Source organism: Octopus sinensis, linkage group LG17 (assembly GCF_006345805.1).
Source record: "Octopus sinensis linkage group LG17, ASM634580v1, whole genome shotgun sequence".
Taxonomy (NCBI): domain Eukaryota; kingdom Metazoa; phylum Mollusca; class Cephalopoda; order Octopoda; family Octopodidae; genus Octopus; species Octopus sinensis.
The window spans coordinates 44,900,944-44,921,037 of NC_043013.1; the positions used below are offsets into that span (position 1 = coordinate 44,900,944).

General features: G+C 37.4%; 1 protein-coding gene and 1 pseudogene across 3 annotated transcripts in view; both read right to left on the reverse strand.

Annotated features, from left to right (window-relative positions):
• Positions 1-5,861: 5,861 nt before the first annotated feature.
• Positions 5,862-20,094, reverse strand: part of LOC115220889 (serine-rich adhesin for platelets-like) — a 65,479-nt gene continuing 51,246 nt past the window's right edge. For all 3 annotated transcript variants that reach the window (XM_036510543.1, XM_029791083.2, XM_029791084.2), the window contains exons 7-10: positions 16,478-18,582; positions 13,870-14,056; positions 9,268-9,369; positions 5,862-6,680 (exon numbers count right to left, since the gene is read on the reverse strand). In XM_036510543.1, coding sequence (XP_036366436.1) covers positions 6,347-6,680; positions 9,268-9,369; positions 13,870-14,056; positions 16,478-18,582 — 2,728 coding nt within the window. In that variant the 3' untranslated portion in view covers positions 5,862-6,346. The remainder of the gene's footprint in view (positions 6,681-9,267; positions 9,370-13,869; positions 14,057-16,477; positions 18,583-20,094) is intronic.
• On the reverse strand, positions 10,336-10,456 carry LOC115221123 (annotated as a pseudogene).

A 20,094-nucleotide genomic window follows, 5' to 3' on the forward strand; every position in this document is an offset into this window, starting at 1 on the left:
CTTGGATGCTGCAGTACCAATTTCCTCCACAAAATCAGAATAACGGCAGGCCAAACTGAGAAATGAGTCCGACGAGGTGGAGTGGCTGCTGCAACAAATGTCATAGGCCATTCTCCACAGCAAAGCCATAGCAATCATGACCATGGGGTGTGGCTAAAAATGTCATTTGTTCTGGGGTGTGTAACCCCACTGCCCCATCCCTGTCCACCTGTTGCAGCTTAATCCTCCTCCACTCTCACCAAAGTTTTTTTTTTTTTTGGTTTCTTTGTAATTGAATTGTGACTCAAAGTTTATATTAAAGCAGTGGTTCTCAACTGGGGTTCTATATGACCCCTGCAAGCCCATATAAGATTTTGAGGGGTCCACACTAGCAAAATAGTAAATTGGGAATATACAGTAATATCTTAAGGGGCCATGAATTATTTTGATTTTGATGTTTGTAATGCAAGAAACAGCCAGATCTCATTGTCTAACATTTTACATAGTTCAACCTACACAAGTTAATGTGTGAATAAGAAAATAGGGACTTTGAAAGAAGTATCTATAAAATTAATTTTTAAATGTCAAACGGTTATAGGGAGTCCACCAGAATATGAAATAGTAAACAAGGGGTCCATAAGTAAAAAAAAAAACGGTAGAGAACCACTGCATTGAAGAATGGAGGAAATGAAACAAGGGTCATGAGAGAAAAAATAATTATGTTAAACAAAATATACAATAACAAATAAATGCTTAAATGTATGAGATGGCCTAATGAGATTATCATTTTTAAAACTATTAACATCTTTAGAAGTGAAACACATTTTTTTTTTAATATTTCATCTCTAAAAGTAAGGTCATTATGGATTAATTGAAAACACTTATAATTTTATTTAATCTTTAGCACACTGAAATGCATCATGTTGCTGTATGAGTTTTCTCCCCTGTTGTTGCAGGGCAGAGGCAGGGGAAACAATTCTAGAGAAAATGCAGTGTGCTAAAGAATGGACAATTAATACTGAAGAATGTCTTCAAAAAAAAAATAAAAAAGGGGGCAGTTGGATGAAACAAGTAGAAAGAAGAAAGAAATCTGACAATTCAGAATAAGTTTGAACAGTCCAGGAAATATTTATATTTACAATATTAGTTGGCAGTTTAAGTTGTTTTTAAATATTTTTTTTTAATGTATATAAAAAAAAAAAACAATGAAAAAATAAAGTTAAAAACGGGAGGAAAGGGTTTTTTAATAGTTTAAGACAACATTTTGAAACTGGAGAAAGTTTATAAAATAAATCTTTTTTTACAACAATAAAAGCTAAATTACGAAAGATAAGCATACACAAACATAAATAGGACATATATATATATATATATATACGCACGCATATATAGACATATACAGACATACACACACATATATACATATATATATGCAAACCCATATATGCATGTATGTTGTGTGTATGTATGAAACATATAAACATAAGCAGAGACAAACACATAACACAGAGCACATGCATATATTTATGTGTGCACATTTATATACACATAAAAATATACGTGTAAATATAATTATACATGTGTGTTGCATGAGTGTGTGTGAGAGCACGCATATTTACATATGCATAACAACAGACATAAATATATAGTTTTCATGAAGCTTTGTCTGATATGTGTGTGTGTGTGTGTGTGTGTGTGTGTGTGTGTGTGTGTGTGTGTGTGTGTGAGTGTGTGTGTGTGTGTGTGTGTGTGTGTGTGGTGTGTGTGTGTGTGTGTGTGTGTGTGTGTGTGTGTGTGTGTGCGTGTGTGTGTGTGTGCGTGTGTGTGCGTGTGTGTTTTAAATATTTCTTTTTGAATCCTAAACAATACAAGTTAGAAACAAATTAATAACACAGGTTGATGGTTAGTACTATTACCTGGTATTTCAATATTTCGAACTTTAAAGCCCTTCTTCAGGAAATTTACAGAGAAAGCGTTTTGATAGCTATTAAAACCTAATCCTAGAATACCAAAACACCACGTAATAGCATTGACCTGTATTATTGTGTATATCTTGTATTGTTTGGCAAGTGACTTGATCTGAGACTGTAGTTTATGACAACGACACTGTGGAAGAGACAATTAAGTTATTTAACACACAAATGTTATTATATCCTTTTTTTGTTTATTTCAGAATAGGACAATAAGTTATTAAGTGCCACAAAGTTTTCTCATGTCATTATGTCCTTCAAAATGGGGAAATTCCACTGTATGAAGATACAATGAAATTATGCAGTGAAAACCATTTGACATCTTATATTCTCAGAATAAAAGCTGTACTATTAGGAAATAAACAAAAACGAATATAAGTTTTTCTGTTCTAAAAAAGTTAATATGACTCTTCCAGAATGTAGCTGTTTCATTACACACACACACACACACAATTTATAAAATCTAAATTGAAGGAGTGAAATATCAATAAATATAGATGTATGCACTAAAGTTGTATACATACAATATACATATGCATGTGTAGTTCTTTGCACAGATATATACATACATACATATATATGTGTGTGAGTGAGTACACACCACAATCATTCACACAAACATACAGATAATTTCACACACACACACACACACACTGAGTATGTATATTTACTCAAGGAGTTAACTGCCTCTGCCATGGATAGTTAAACTACCGCCTTGTATCATGGGGCTTTCATCAGACCTAAGGACGAAGGGAGAAAACTGCAAAAGAAACCTTGCCACATGGTAACCTTGAAGGTGTAGGTTGGTTTGGAATTTTACAGCATCTTTCGCCCAACAATTGCAACTTGCATCCAGCTAAGTAGTGGGAAAATCTTGTGGCTCTCCGAAGGGGTGTCGCGAGCAAATTACAAAAGCCATCAACACTTAAATGCAAATTACATTGCAAAACATTTTCATGATTGTGTGTACCCACACCTTGAGATAGATACCTGGGAAGTAGTAGTGGAATAACTATGAAGGCAATCATGAACAATAGTGATTGATAGCAGCAGCAGATATGTATATATTTTGTGCACATGTGAGTGTGTATGTATGTATGTGTACACATACACATGCATACGTATGTATATTATATATATATATATATATATATATATACACACAAACACATGCATAAACATAGACACACACAATGCATGCATATATACATGTATGTATATATGAATGCATGCATACATATATATACATACATACACACACATGCATACATATATATACATATACATGCACACACATATACATACACATATATACATACACACATACATATATTAACATATACATACACGCATACGTACATACATATATACATACATACACACATATATACACATACACATACATATACATACATACATGCATACATATATACACATACACACACGTATATACACATACACACACACACATATATGCACATACATATACATACAAACACACATATACATTCATACACACACTCATATATCCACACATACACACACATCCATCCGTTTTTGATCAGTTTTTCCAAGTGTCTGCAAGGTGTGTGTGTCTTGTTTACATTTCAACTTGTCCCAAAAATCATTCAGGCATTATGGGCTGTGAAACAGCTGATGTTTTCCCTGACTACGGGCTGTTCGCTGGCACTGCATCTTTGAAGATAAGTGGAATAAGATATCCCTCACTTGAAAAACATGTATGGGTTAGTGGTAAGAAAGGTCTAGCTGTAAAATAACAAATCAATAATATATTCACCTAACCCATGCTGGCATGTAAAAGTGGACATAAAAACATATTCTTTTATACATTTCAGCCCCAAGGCTGTGGCCATACCGGGCCAATATATATATATATTATATATATATATATATATATATATATATATATAATATATATATATATAGGAGAATGTTACCTTTAACAGGTAATTTTTACATGCTAGAAGAAGCAGTCAAAATTACCAAAACCACATTTAATAGCAATTTTCGAAGGGAATGAAAAATAAAAACTTTTACTTTGTTATTTTTTACCTTTATCAAGGTAAAAGTTTATATTTTTCATTCCCTTCAAAAATTGCTATTAAATGTGGTTTCGATCGTTTTGACTGCTTCTTCTAGCATGTAAAAATGACCTGTTAAAGGTAGTTTTCTCTTGTACACTATTTTACATTGAGAATATGTTGTCTATTGACTATTTATACATGCTAGGCCACTTGTGGTGATATGATATTTCTAAGAATATTCGCTACCCTATATATGTATCTTATAAATTAAATATATATATATATATATATATATATATATATATATATATATATATATATAAACACACATATACACATGAGTGGACAGACAACAGAAATAAGCGCTCAACCCATTTAGTAGGAATTATATATATGATAGTTTAAAACAGTTTAATTCAGACCCATACAACTTACAGACACCTATGAAAGTTAAGCTGTATGGGGCCAAATCAAGCTGCTTTAAATAATACTAACAATAATAAATAAATATATATTGTACTTTATATGTGGACTAACAAAGCAACCAATGGTTTCATGTGGAAAAGGTTTCCACAATTATTCATGCAACCGACTTGGAAATGTTGCTATTGTCTCCCATTGAATATGAAGATGAGTTCCAATATTTATCTACCAATGCAGTGTTGAGCACATATTCACACTGTTCAATACTAGCGTGTGTGTGTAAATGCACATGTGTGTTCATCTATTCATTTAATTTTTACGTATGTTTTTCCATGTTAGCATGAGTTAGACCGAATATGTTATTCAGGAACCATTTGACAGCCGAATGTTTTCCCCTCTTGCTAACCTCTACATATTTTTCCAAGGAAGAGATCTTTCACTCTGTATGGCTTGGAAGGCACAAAGCAAGCCGAATGACTTCTTGACAGAAGAGAAGGGACAAAACAACTGCTTGCAAGGAGTAACTTTCAAAGTTCAAATGTAAACACACACACACACACACACACACACACACACACAGAAGCAGGTATGTATACATACCTAAATCTATATATATAGACATGTGCATATGTGTGTGTGTATGTATGTGTATATATATATATTTACACATAGACACACACACGAATACATTGTATACACACACATACACGTGCTTATACATACAATATACGTATACACATGTGTACGTACACACACATACACATGCATACAAACACACACATGCATATTTAAAATTTTTGTAAAAAATACTTTGTACAGCCATAATATTTAAAGAAAGGCTTTCTTAACAGTTATTAACGATTAAATTTTCTTTTAATTAGTTAATACCTTTTAAGAAAATCTTGAAATATATACATATATATATATATATATATTATACATACACATATACATATAATATATACATTCACACATACACATACTTGTACATGTGTGTGTGTGTGTGTGTGTGTGTGTGTGTGTATATATATATATGCATGTATACATATTTGCTTGTATATATACGTGTGCATATATGTATATAAGGATAGGTAGATATGTGTGTGTGTGTGTGTATATATATATATATATATATATATATATATATATACAGTATATATGTGCAGTTCTTACCCAGTATGCCATAGTATTCATTTCACCTCCTGCTACAAAGGGAAGGGGTGAGGGCAGCGACAACAATTCAGTAGTTGTGACACCTCCTGCAGCACATTCTGAAACCGGAGCAGGTGTGATGCTGCAAAACTGAAAGAACTGTAGGGCAACTAATATGGCAATGACACTTACACTATTGTCACAGCCATCTCAACTCCAGAAGTAAGACAGACATCTCACTCTGCTAAGCAGCCACAGCAGCTGTTTCATAGAGACAGAGTATGGGGACGAGGGGTTATTTTTTTTTTGTTTTTCTGTGTTTATTTTAAATAATTACGGTGGATTTTTTTTTTAATAGATTGTTATGTTGGGGGTTTTATGAGGAGGGGAGCGGTGAAGGAAGCTTTTTTTTATTTATCTATTTTTGTTTTAGGCTGAGATGGAAGAATGAACGGGGCTACAACACAAAACACTGCTAATGCTAAAATACTACAACTAGAACATAAATAACATCATGAAAGATGTTGCTGATGATGATGATGATAATAATAACAATGACAATAACAATGGTAACGTGGTAATGGTGGTGGTGGCTTAGTAAGGTATTGTTTGTTGGGTGTTTTTTGTGGTTGTCAGCAGCAGCAGCAGAGTGATGGCAACTGGTAGCCCAACACGCATGCACAGGGGTAGTTGGAGTTCACTCCCAGTGCAAGGCAGGTGATCGGACAAGAGAGAGAGAGGTGGGCCTGTTGGCCCGGCACCAGAGCTGCGACACTACTACGAACGCTTCATTGGAGATCTGTGGTAGAACAATAAATAGGGTGTCCCCGTCAGCAGGCCCTCGGAGGAGAGCCGCTCCAGGAAGTCTTCCTCGGTGAACACACGCACCGAGCTGTCATCACATTCCAGCCAGAAGATGTCGCCATCCGAGTGCGAGTCTGAGTATGACGACCGGCAGCTTGCAGCACTGTTCACTGGCATCGATTCTCGCTGTCCACCGTTCGGTGGGAAGTGCCAGGTTAGTGAGCCGGCGAAGGTTTTCACATAGGCAACATAGTGTCCCGAGGATATGGTGTAACCAGCATGAGTGATCATTCCAAACAAACTGTACCTGGATACATGAAAACAGATAGTAAACATTGTTATTTACTAAAAAAAGATTATCACAAACATATCACAACAAAATTCATCATCACCATCATCAACATTTAACACCAGTTTTTCTTGTTGGCAAGGGTTGGATGGCTTGACATTTGGCAAGAACATGGGCCACACCTGCTTTCACAATCTGTTTTGACTTGGTTTCTATAGCCGGATGCCCTTCCTAATGCAAACTACTTTAACAAAATGTACTGGGTGCCTTTTACATGGCACCATCACCAGTGCTTTTTATGTGGCACCCATCAAGATGAACCTTTTACATAGGGAGTGTTCTATCTCTCCCACCCCATCAAGATTTCATTGCTGAAGGAATATTTCCACACCTGACTTAAGATATAAATAGTTTGCATGAGAAGTTTGAATGGTCCATTCAATTGACAGACAAGCCAGAGTGACTGCTGTGTCTGAATTAATTATAACTACTAATCAAGTTAAGATACATGACTTTTCCTAGTTTGTTTATCTCCAGATTAGCACTGGTTAAGCAGAGCTATTACTTAAGGCAATTCAGCCATGACCTTCCCATCTTCTTAGTGAAACATACTGTATTGAAAACTACATTTTTCTATGTATATGTCCATTTTCTTCAAGTCAGTCGAGTGTGTGAATGCTATTTCTAGCAGGCCAAGCAATGATGTAGAAGAACAGCTGAAGACACTTGATAACCAGACGAGAGGAAAAAATTCCACTTGAAGTATTTCAATTACTAAAGAAACACATTAAGAATGAAATACAGCTCCTAACAGTCAGTCTTAAGATGACACGGTATTAGTTGTCATTTATAGCTTCAATAGCCTTTAATGCTTTAATTTTTTTCCTGTTTATATTAAATCAAGATTTTCATATTTCTCTGCTGTTTTCTGTTTATCAATACAACAATACAGTTACTCAGTGTTTGATCAATTGTAATCATGTCACACTGGGAGGTCATTCTCACTTTGTTATGTCCCTTGTGGGTTGGATTATTCTATTTTTACCTATATAATACCTGTCCCTCTAATCCTGGCTATTTGGAAGCTATAAAGGAATTTGTTGCTGTTCCTTATTTAACCCCATGTTAGCCCTGATCGAGTAGACCTCTGATCAAAAACCTGCTTTTATGCAGACCAATACAGCCAGGACTATATTATCTAATGTAACCTCATTTTTTGAAGATGGTGGGATGATTTGAAGGAAATTTAACAGCTATTTCTAGCATGTTGACCAAGCACATAGAAGCTCTCTCATTGACTGCTGTCTACAAGCAGCTGGTGTCTCTGTGCTTATAAATTAAATAGAAATATTCTTTTAAAGCACAAGAGTGTTTTACAAGCCAATGCTGTCATATGTTGTGCCGCCCATCCCTACCAGCCTTATAGAAAAAAACTAATGTATCATAGGTAGCATTCCCAGATGACCTGGTGCCTATTTCGGTCAGCTATGTGAAGTGTAAAGCACAGTAAATTAAGGTGCTATGACCAGAAACACAAAGAATTAACAATCAATATGAACTCGAAACTGAGTTGGCAATCTATTATCCTATCAACTTGGCTATTTTTGGTATCATGTACAAAGCATCCAGTCCACACTGTAAAGTGGTTGGCATTAAGGAAGGGCATCCAGCTTTGAAAACCATACCAAAACTGATCACGCTAGTGCTGGTGCCAAATAAGAAGTACCTATTCCAATCAGTAATGTTTTGCATTAGGAATGGCATCCTGTCATAAGAGCCCTGCCAAAACAGACAGTGAAATTTGGTGCAGTCTTCGGATCTTTTCGGTTTGAACGGCAGTTTTTAACATAATTTCTAGGTAACTAAAAAATTTTAAACTCCGTATACTGGTAGAATGTGTTTATAAAACATCTTTTTCTCTTGGCTTTATTGGGAAAATTCTACAGTTTGTAAGATATTTGTTGTTTTTTTCTTCAGTTTCTGCAATTTCAACCAATCAATTACGTCCATTGAGGTAAAAAAAAAACATTCTGTGCCGTATGAATATGTCCCTTGTTTAAGAAACAGATTGAGTTTATTTACATTGTGAAGAAAAAAGATACCCTTCCCCCACCCCTAACCCTAATTAACCTTAACCCTAAAACAGATTAAAATGCAATAGATCGATACTAGGGTCATAATTATGGGTAACAATTTCATATGACACTGCTGGAAAAAAACTGCCGTTCAAACCAAAAGGATCCCAGTCTTCTGACTTTCCAGTTCCTGTCAAACTATCCAAACCGTGTCAGCAAGAAAAACGGGCGTTAAATGATGATGATAATGAAACACAAACAGGAACTACCAGATTTAATATTGTACAATGTGATAATTTTTTTAAAAACAAAAAAAAATTTTTAAACATCCAATTTTTTAATGCAAAAGTTATTTTTTATAGAAAAATATATTTTCCTAACAAGAAAAATCAACTATTTTCTAAATAATATTTTTGTAAGGAAAAAGGTCTTTTTCTATATATTAAAAAAAATGTGCAGGTTATATACTGTCAAATATGATAATCAAAGAACTTGTGTAATTTTGAATAAAAGGAGAAAAAATATCTTACCGATGATCCTGACGATAGCAGTCTTTGGGGCATTTATAAAGAAGGCATGGCAAGGAAAGGGGAATATCCACATGATCATTGATTTTACACATTAGTCCAATTCTAAAAGAAACAAAAAAGAACAATGAAGAACTTTATGCTCAGACCAAATGCAAATTTTAATACCCACAAAGTCTGGGTACATAGAGATTAACACACACTTTAAGAAATTATTATTTCTTATATTTAATTGTTTATGTTATGATTTTATTTACTCCGTGTACCCAGACTTTGTGGACACCCTGTATATTAGGGAAAGAGAGAAAAAAGGTAAAATGAATTGAATCAACTTCTAATATTGCTGGTGGTTATTTTCTTAAATTCAAAATACCATCACCAGATAAGAGCTTAACCCAAAATCCTATTTCTAGCATTCTTTCATTTTACACTGATGATTAAGGTTGCAGTATGAATCGCAATTGTTTAGATACAATATAAAGTAAGAGACAGAGAATTGGTCAAGTCGTTAGAGATTCGGATGGACTGCCTTGCAATAATCAATTCCAGCTCTCTGCTCTGAGTTCAAATACCACCAAGGTCAACTGTGCCTTTCATCCTTTGGGGGTTGATGAGTAAAATATTGTTCATGTACTGGGGTCATTTCTTCTCTCTCCCACTGGAAGAAATCATTTGTAGCTAGACATGGAAAGGGGTGAACTCTGTCAGGTCAAAACAGATCCAATGATGTCCCTAAACTCCATCAGGGGTTGAGAGGCAAGGCAAGACAAAGTAAAACAGCTCATAACAGCTCTACTTGACAGCCCTATCAAGGTTAAGTTGGTCAGTCCACATTACTCTGTAAGGAGCAGAGGACCAGTTTCCCAGTTTCTCTGGCGTATATATTCTTACTTGGATGGGACACCGGTCCATCACAGGATTACACATTTTTCCCAGCTGAGTGAACTGGAGCAACGTGAAATAAAGTGTTTTGTTCAAGAACACAATGCATTGCCCAGTTCAGCAATCAAAGCCACAATCTTATGATTATGAGTCCAACACCCTGACCACTAGGCCATGTGCTTCAACTAATGCTTACAGCACCTAGGTTTCCAAAGCGGTCACCCATCTAAGTACTAAGTAGGCTCAACATTACTTTTAACTTCAGTTATCAAATGGGAACTGATGCATTCAGCACAATATGGCTATGAGCATTAAGTGTTCTGATAAATACACAAGCATTACCATTATCATACATGCAAGAAAAAATCATTTCTCGCAGATAATAATACAACATTTACAATCATATCATAAAAAAACATAGCCCTTTTCAAGCCTAGCCAGGCTCATGGGCCCAGTTTCCTGGTTTCTGTGGCGTATGTGTTCCCCCCAGTCCATCGCAGCATTACTCAAGAAACAGGAAGATAGAGTGAGAGAAAGTTGTAGGGAAAGAGTACAACAGGGGTCGCCACCACCCCTGCCAGAGTCTCGTAGAGCTTTAGGTGTTATTCATTCAATAAATACACACAACGCCTGGTCTAGGAATCGAAACCCCAATCCTCCGACCGTGAGTCCGATGCCCTAACCACTGGGCCATTGCACTTCCACACAATCATATCATAGATAACAACAAACAAGAATGCACACAAATAATTTCTAAAATAGTCTGTTCAATCAAAGCTAGCTGGAAACTAAACAACAATACGTATTCCATCAATAAACAGTAGCCACAAAGCAACAAGGAGTCCGTGCATGGTTGCTGGGCATGCTAGGAAATAGCAACTAAATGCCCTCAAACCACACTACCATCTTAAAAAAAAAAGGGAAGGATACACAGGATTATGTTGTCCTGAATACAAACGTGAGTGGTCATGAACAAGCTTGGAACCTAAACAATACATGGGAACTTACCATTTTAGCCATGCTGGCAGAAAGGTAGAGGAGACTAAACTGTATATCATTATCATCATTGTTTTAACATTCTCTTTTCCATGCCTGCATGGGTTGGACGGAATTAGTTGAGGCAAATATTCCACTGCCAGATGCTCTTCCTGTCACCAAACCTCACCTGTTTCCAAGTAAGGTAATGTTTCCCCCATAATCAGACATGTTTTCGTGGAAGGTTAGAAATGAAGGAGACCACTTGCAGGATGGTAACATTCTCTTTTATTCTTTTACTTGTTACAGTCATTTGACTGCGGCCATGCTGGAGCACCGCCTTTTAGTTGAGCAAATCGACCCCAGGACTTATTCTTTATAAGCCTAGTACTTATTCTATCGGTCACTTTTGCCAAACCGCTAAGTTACGGGGACGTAAACACACCAGCATCGGTTGTCAAGCAATGTTGGGGGGGGGGCCAAACACAGACACACAAACACACACGCATATATACATATACATATATACGACGGGCTTCTTTCAGTCTCCATCTACCAAATCCACTAACAAGGATTTGGTTGGCCCGAGGCTATAGTAGAAGACACTTGCCCAAGGTGCCATGCAGTGGGACTGAACCCGGAACCATGTGGTTGGTAAGCAAGCTAAAGTCATGACAAGGAACCAGTAACACACAAAAAAATATATTTATATTGATATGCTGCATCGTAAAAAGCACTCGTTGTGTCACGCTAAAACTACCCATGCCAGAGCCAAATAAAAGGTACTCATGCCGGTGCCACATAACAAGCACCTGTGCGAGACCACACAGCAAGCACCTGTGCTGATGCCACATAAAGATCACTTGTGCTGGTGTCACTTAAAAAGCATCCAGCACACTCTGTGAAGTGGTGGGCACTAGGAAGGGCATCCAGCCATAAAAACCAAACCAAATCAAATTGGAACCTGGTATGTGCTGCTCAGGCGGTGAGGTAACATTGCCAGCACTACCAGCACCTTCTCAACCTCTTATGAATGTTCTGGAAGGCACTTCCATCCAGTCAAAGGATTTTCTGAACAATATCAGAAAATACTACTCTGCCTTTCAAATGACATCGTTTGGTGCATCTAAGAAGATAGATAAACATGAATTTACACCGACGTCAAAGTTCAAGGGCAAGTCTATCACCTCATTGGTTCCCTGTTACTCGCAAATGAACAACCACAGTTCCTCCAAATTTACTCTATGAGTGATGTAGGACAACAAACCCGACGTGAGGTGTCAAAATTTCCGATGATGGGTCGTGTTAGACACAGTGCACACTGCTGCAAAGGAGAGTATATCCACTGACAGCTTTTCGATGCATTCAAAAATCACATAACCCCCACCTCCAATTTTCCATGACAGGTTAGGGCCTGAAATACTCCAAACGGACACACAGCATGTTGCTTAGTTGAATTAGCCCAGCATTTACTCCACAAACGTTTTGTTGTCAATGCTGCACTTTCCCTATCACTTGTTTCAACATAACCGTAATATATTATATACAAACTATGCCATTTTAATCCCGAGCAATGCCAGGTATCTCTTCTAGTATGTATGTATATATATATATATACTGGCACTCCATCGCTTACGACGACAAGGGTTCCAGTTGATCGAATCAATAGAACAGATTGCTCGTGAGATTAACATGCAATTGGATGAGCACTCCACAGACACACATACCCCTTCACATACTTCTCAGGGAGATTCAGCATGACACAGAGTGTGTCAAGGCTGGCTCCTTTGAAATACAGGTACTACTCATTTTTGCCAGCTGAGTGGGCTGGAGCAATGTGAAATAAAGTGTCTTGCCCAATGACACAACGCGTCACTGGGAATCAAACTCACAACCCTACGATCACAAGCCAGATACCCTAACCACTGAACCACGCACCTTCACACACACACACACACACACACACACACACACACACACACATATATATATAATCATCATCATCATTTAATGTCCATTGTTCATGCTCGCATGGGTTGGACAGTCTGACCCGGACTGGCAAGCTGGAAGGCTGCACCAGATTCCAGTCTGTTTTGGCATGGCTTCTATGGCTGGATGCCCTTCCTAACGCCAACCACTCTGAGAGTGTAATGGGTGCTTTTACATGCTACCAACACAGGTGCCATTTGTGTGACACTAGTATCTGCCACAATAGCGGTTTCCCTTGGCTTGGTGGGTCTTCTTCTCAAGCACAGCATAATGCCAACATGATTATAATATTATAAAACAACTATTATAATATAATCGTTGTTTCTGACATAGAGGCACAAAGCCTGAAATTCAGAGAGAAAGAATTAGTTGACTAAATCAACCCCAGTACATGACTGATACTTTATTTTAATCAACCTCCGATGGATAATAATTATTATCCTTTTCGTGACAGGCCAACTGTGTAACAGTAATTTCTCAATTCACACACACACACACATTAATATATATATGAAGGGCTTCTTTCAGTTTTCATCTACCAAATTTCCTCACAAGGCACTGGCTGGCTTGAGGTTATAATAGAAGATACTTGCCCATAGCAGGACTGAACTCATGACTATATGGTTGGGAAGCAAACTTCTTAGCACACAGCTATGCCTGTGTCTACATACAGAAAATTAAGACAACAAATAAAAAAAAAAAAACAAAGAAACCCAAAGGTATAAAAATAAAAAAATGGACAAACGGAGGAAGACTTACTCTGAAGATGCTGAGAATCGTTTCAGGTGTACAGTAAGAATGTCTGGCAAGGTATCGTAATGAAGAGATCGATCAGCCTCCACGTAGTTGTAGCAACTGTCGCAGTAGTATTTATTGTCACCCTGCAGTTTCTCCACTTCAGAGAAAGACGAGATGAAGCTGATCAATGTGTTCTGATCAGAGCTGTCTGCCATATTGAAGATGAAGGAAAAAAACAGATTATTATTATTATTATTATTAATTATTATTAATTATTATTATTATTAATTATTATTAATATTATTATTAATTATTATTAATTATTATTATTATTAATTATTATTAATTATTATTATTATTATTATTACAATAAGAAGAAAACAATGCAATATTTATTTGTTGTGCAAGATTTTTTGATGTGAAATCGTGTGTTGAAACAGATATTGTTGTATTTAGGAATGGTCATTTTGCCAGTTTAGCCAATAAAAACACACGCACTATATATTTGGTGTTAATTTGCTTCAGCGTTATTTATATACAAAATGGCTGACCGTTAGTAAGGAGAGACACACAAATAAGAAAGAAGAAAGCAAAGGACCACTGATGAGGTCACAGAAGTGTGACGAAAGAACTCTGGCCGAAATAAGATTAAGATTAATGTAAAAAATGAATAACACTGAAGCAAAATAACACCAAATATATTGTGCATGTGTTTTTATTGGCTAAACTGGCAAAATGACCATTCCTAAATACAACAATAAATGCAATATTTATTTTAGAAGTTAAATTTTGTTTATTGAACTGAACAACATTTTGGCAGTTCCACCATCTTTGGGTTCGGTGCCCCAGCATGGCCGCGGCCTTCGGGCTAAAACATTTTTAAGGATTTAAGGATATCACATCGCACTCTTCTTATTGTGAAGAGTTACATCAATCTTCATGAAACATTATTATTGTTGTTGACCTCATAGGAATTTTGGAACGCACCCAAAAACGTTTAAGAAACAAAAATGAAGAACAAAGATTAAACAAGTGGAAAACGAAGACAATGCAAAGAGAAATACCTGAGAAATCAAAGGAAAAGACAACACCTGGAGGTAGCAAAGGAAAAGTGATCTCAAAGGATGCACTGAGGCATTGATATGCGGCACCCAGGAACAAGCTCTGAGGACTAATTACACCAAGTTCCAAGTATATAAGATCCTTTGTAGGATGTGTGGCAGCGAAAACGAAATAATCTCACGTGTTGTGAGTGTAGCAAACTGGCCCAAAAGGAATATGAAAGGAGCAAAGATAATGCAGACAAGTTTGTTCACTGGAGATTGTGTGAGAAGTATGGTAGTGGAAGAAAATGGAAAATGGCATGACCATAAACCAGGTGTCACTGAGAATAACGAATATAAGATCGTGTGGGACTTTACAACCCAAGGTGACTCACTAACTGATGCCAAAAGACTGGAAATTGTTGTAGCAGATAAAAGGAAGAAAGAAACTGAGATTATATATATTGCCGTACCTGGGGGTGCACGCATAGGTGACAAAGGGCTGGAAAAGGTGGAAAAAAAACCAAGTTACTAAAAGACGAAATTGCAAGAATGTGGGCAATGAAGAAAGTAATTGTGATCCCAGTAGTTCTAGGGGCACTCAGAGCAGCACTAACAACCAAGTTCAAGAAATATGTCAAAGAAATCGGAACTGACATGAGGGTAGAACATGCTCAAAAAACTGCTCTACTGGGGACAGCAAAGATTTTGAGATTGACAATGTTTGACATAAGTACCAAGTCTTATAATTTGTGGGAAGAGACCCTCTGAGACATGGCTGCTGTCTGCTCTAACAAAATTAATTGGAGCAAATAAGATCGAGAGCTCTGAGAAGTAAAATTTGATGATAATAATAATAACAATTATAAATGCCCTGATGTAGTACCAGGCTATTGCTCTCATGGCTTCTGATCTTAACTGATTGGAAGTGTTATCATGCACATTGTTTTGTCTTGGTATAAAAGATGGGCTACAGCAAATATTCTGCTCAATACCACAGATTTGCTTGTCAGTTGTTTGACCTTAACCAGTTGACCATGTCTTTTGTGGTGATGATATGTGCATCTCTGATCACGAGCAGAAGTAGTGGGGGAGCATCATAGCCATGTGTTGAGAGGATTCTTTGGGGTTTGAATAATTCACCTCTGGAAACATAGGTGGTTCATTCAACATCCTTAAACAACCCTTACTCGGGGACCTTTTTGAGTGGGCGGGGGCTACTTGACCTGAAGAAAATTCTAACTGGGCCCCACCTGCAAGATCATGCGCTGTTTATCTTGATATGAGATCACCATGTCGCGCACATGGTCGTGATGCATGTGCCTGATGTACCCTTATCAGACAGGTAGACATGCTGGATATACTGGGTTTCCTATATTTTACCCCAGTGTCACTTTGATGGCATGCACTGCTCTCTCACTCAATAATAATAATAATAATAATAATAATAATAATAATAATAATAATAACAATGATGATAATAGTTTCAAATTTTGGTGCAAAGCCAGCAATTTGTACTTAGTTTATCAGCCCTGAAAAGATAAAAGGCAAAGTTTACCTCAGCATAATAAGACCAATAAACATACCTTCATTTTCGGGATCACTGCTTTCTCCATCACTGTTCCTTAAGGGATTTGAGGTTTTCTTCAACGGAACACTGACCTCAAGGAATTCCTCGGGCTTTTCACTTGACTTTTCACACTCCAGACAGCGAGTCCTTGACAAGATGGTCCCGAGAAACAGCTGTTTGACAAAATCCTTCTTTTTTTTCAAAGAGTTCCCTGTATTAAGGCACTCGATGGCGTAATAGACATTTACAGAACTGAGGGCACTGTTGCACACCAAGTCACATTTTTCCAGCTTCACAAAAGAATTCCAGATTTGACGTACTTGGTTCTTACTCATACCATTGTGTAACGACACTGTGTTTTTTGATTTAGTTTTCTTGTTGTTGTTTTTGCTGTATGTATGGCTGTTGTTGTTGTTGTTGTTAGCATTTGCAGTGGTGGTGGTGGTGGTGGTGGTGGTGCTAGCAGTGTTTGTGTCAGTAGCGTTTGTGTTAGTAGAAGTGGTAGTGATGGTGGTGGAGGTGGTGGTGGTAGTGGCGGTGGCACTGTTTATGGTGTTGTCGGTGGCAGTAACGGAAGCGGTAGTCTGAATCGTGGGACAGTTTCCAGGTGAATGGCAGGAGTTTTCCAACAGAGGAGGCGGGGGAGAAAGACAAGGGGAAAGTGTGGAGGGAGGTAGTGGGGCAGAGGCAGAATGGCAGTGAGGCACCGGTGCTGAAGATGAGGGAGATGCCTGTGACTGTGACAGGAGAGGGGTTGGGTGGGTGGCTTTCGAAGAATACTGACCGACAGAAAGGGGCCCATTTACACCAATTTTCCCATTTGTTACAGCAGCTTCAATGGTAAAGCATTTCGCAGAGAGAGGTGTAAGAGGAGGAGTAAGGATGAAGGAGGAGGAGGAGGAGCTATTTTTTAACAGCATGTCCTCCCCCCTGACTTGCCTTGCATCTGTCTCACAAGTCGGCTTCGTAACCTCCTTCAGAGCAGAACTGTCCTTCATGTTATCTAAAGAGTTGCTCTTCGGATTTTCAACAGGCACTAACTTTTTATCTGAAATGTCTTCCATGTAGATATCCTGAGTGTCGTCCACCTGGACGAATTTTATGCCCCTGCTAAGGATGCAATCTCTGTCTTTCTTGAAGGTAGACTTTTTATCCTCCACAATGATACATTTTGTGTCGTCCTCTGAGGTACAGTTAGTGTATTCCATGGAGATGCAGTTTGTGTCCTTCAAGGAAGCACATTTACTATCCACGACAGAAACATGTTTTACACCTTCCACAGAAGCTGATTTAGAACCCTCTTCAGAGACACACTTCTTGTCCTTAACAGAGGTAGATTTTTTATCCACCACAGAGGAAGACTTCACATCCTCCACAGAAGCAGACTTTGAATCCTCTGTTGAAGAAAGCTTTGTGTCTTCCGCAGAGAATACCCTGGTACCTCCCACAGAAGAAATACCATTAGTGTGACTGTTGTGGCTACTGGAATCAAGACCAGACTGCAGTTTAGTTAATGTAGATGTCCCAAACTCTGAAACAGAGTTAGCATCGTCAAGAGAAGATACGCATTGGTGTTTTAATAAATTAGTTTTAAAGTCAGACGTTTTGTCCGACTGATGAGCGGCAGGGCATTGGTCAGTGAGGGCAGACTCAGACGTCTTCTGTGATGAAGATGAAGATGTGTGTAAAGTAGAACTCAAGTCGTCTAATGAATAACTGCGTACAATGACATCGGGGCTGATGGAGCAATTTGGAGATAAAGCTATTTCAGTGGGAGGTAATAAGTGCAAGCCATCACAGGATGGCTCGCTGTTGTTGACCATAGTCTTGTTGCTTACAAACGCACTGTTGTCAGTGCTTAGTGTCCCAGATGTAGAGGAGATGTTCTCACTTGAAGAGGAGAGAGAAACAGGTGAAGCAGTACCATTGAAATTGCTGCTGCTGTTGCTTCTACTGTTACTACTGCTGGTGTTGCCACTGCCGCTGCTGCTGCTGCTGTTGGCTTCACTGGCTGACGCCTTCTTAAGTAACTTCTCGGCTTCCTGTAAATGGTACAGTATAAACTGCAGAAATTCCTGAGCATCATGCTGTGAACTTCCTTCAAACATTGAATTTAGTTTACTGCAAGTAAATAAATAAAGATATATATATATATATATATATAGTAAATCCAAAAACAACGAAGAACAAAAACAAAAAAACAAAGCGAGTGCGTGGTACATGTAAAGTATTAGCAGACGTTCAGGGAAGAAAAGAAAGGCGGTTTTATGTTTCAAGCAAAGCTCTTCTTCAGGAACATCCAATAGGAAAATGCAATAGAAAAGGAATATGGAGGGAAAAAAAAAATCGCCTTTGAAATGACTGGAAAGGAATGGATGAAGAAACAGTTCTTTCCAAGACAGGAGAGTGTAAGAGAAGGAGGTGTATGTGTGTGTATGTTTGTGTGGTGTTGGCTGTTTATATGTCTATGTGTGAGTGAACTTTTGTGTCAATGTTGTAAGGAAGAATTCAGCAGCAAGGTAACAGGAGTGGTGGTCTTTTGTGTAGTTGTGTGTCTCTCCACTTGTGCCTGGAAGAATGGTCAGTAGAAAGGTGTTTGATTGGCAGTTTGAAATATATGTGTGCGTGTACGTATATGCTATGTGTGTGTGTTTTGTGTGGTGTGTGCATGCGTCTGTGTGTGTGTGGAGTTATATATGCGTTCCTGTGTGTGCGTTTGAATGTATGTGCATATGTGTATGACCATGTATGTGTAAATGTGTGCGTGTATGTATGAGTAGGAGGTGTGTATGCGCTCATGTATGTGTGGTGTGTGTATGTGTGCATGTATGTGTGTGTGTGTGATTACGTGGGGTTGTGTGTGGAGGTATATGTGCGTTCTTTGCGTGTATGTGCGTGCGTGTGCATGTGTGCGTGGGGTTGTGTTAGGTATGTGTGTGTGTGTGCACATATGCGCATGTATGTGTTTTGTGTATGCATATATGTGCATGGGGTTGTGTATGTGGAGATGTATGTACGTTTCTGTGTGTGTTGTGTGTAAGAGGTATATGTGCCTCCATGTGTGTGCACGTGCATATGTGTGCATGTATAATGAAATAAAATAAAATAAATAAGATCAATAAAAAAGGAGTAAAAGTGGGAAGGGTAGAAGATGTAAAAATAAAAAAATTAATAAAAAACAAAAAAATAATAGATACAAGATAAAAAACAAAAAAATAAATTAAATAAATAAACAAATTAAAATTAAAGGGTTAAAATAGAAATTAATACAATTATTAAAAAATTAATACAATTAAAAAGTAAAATATTAGACGGAAAAAAAACGATAAAAAAATCGAAAACTTTAAAATGTTTTGTCAGCAAAAATCACAACCAATTTTATTGGATTCTGTTTTTTTTTTTTAACCTCGAAGAAAGAAAGACAACTCTATCTGGACTGTTGACGAGTAAGGGAAACCATGTGTAATACTTGTAACGAGAGCTGGCCACTTACCTCCCTTACATAAACGAATTGTTTATATAAATATAAATTTGCTGGCCGGAGAATAAAAAAATTGGAGGGCAACAAATATTCTTGTTCCAAGGGAAATAAGAAAAATTCTTACCATTCCATAGCAATATATAAGTATTATT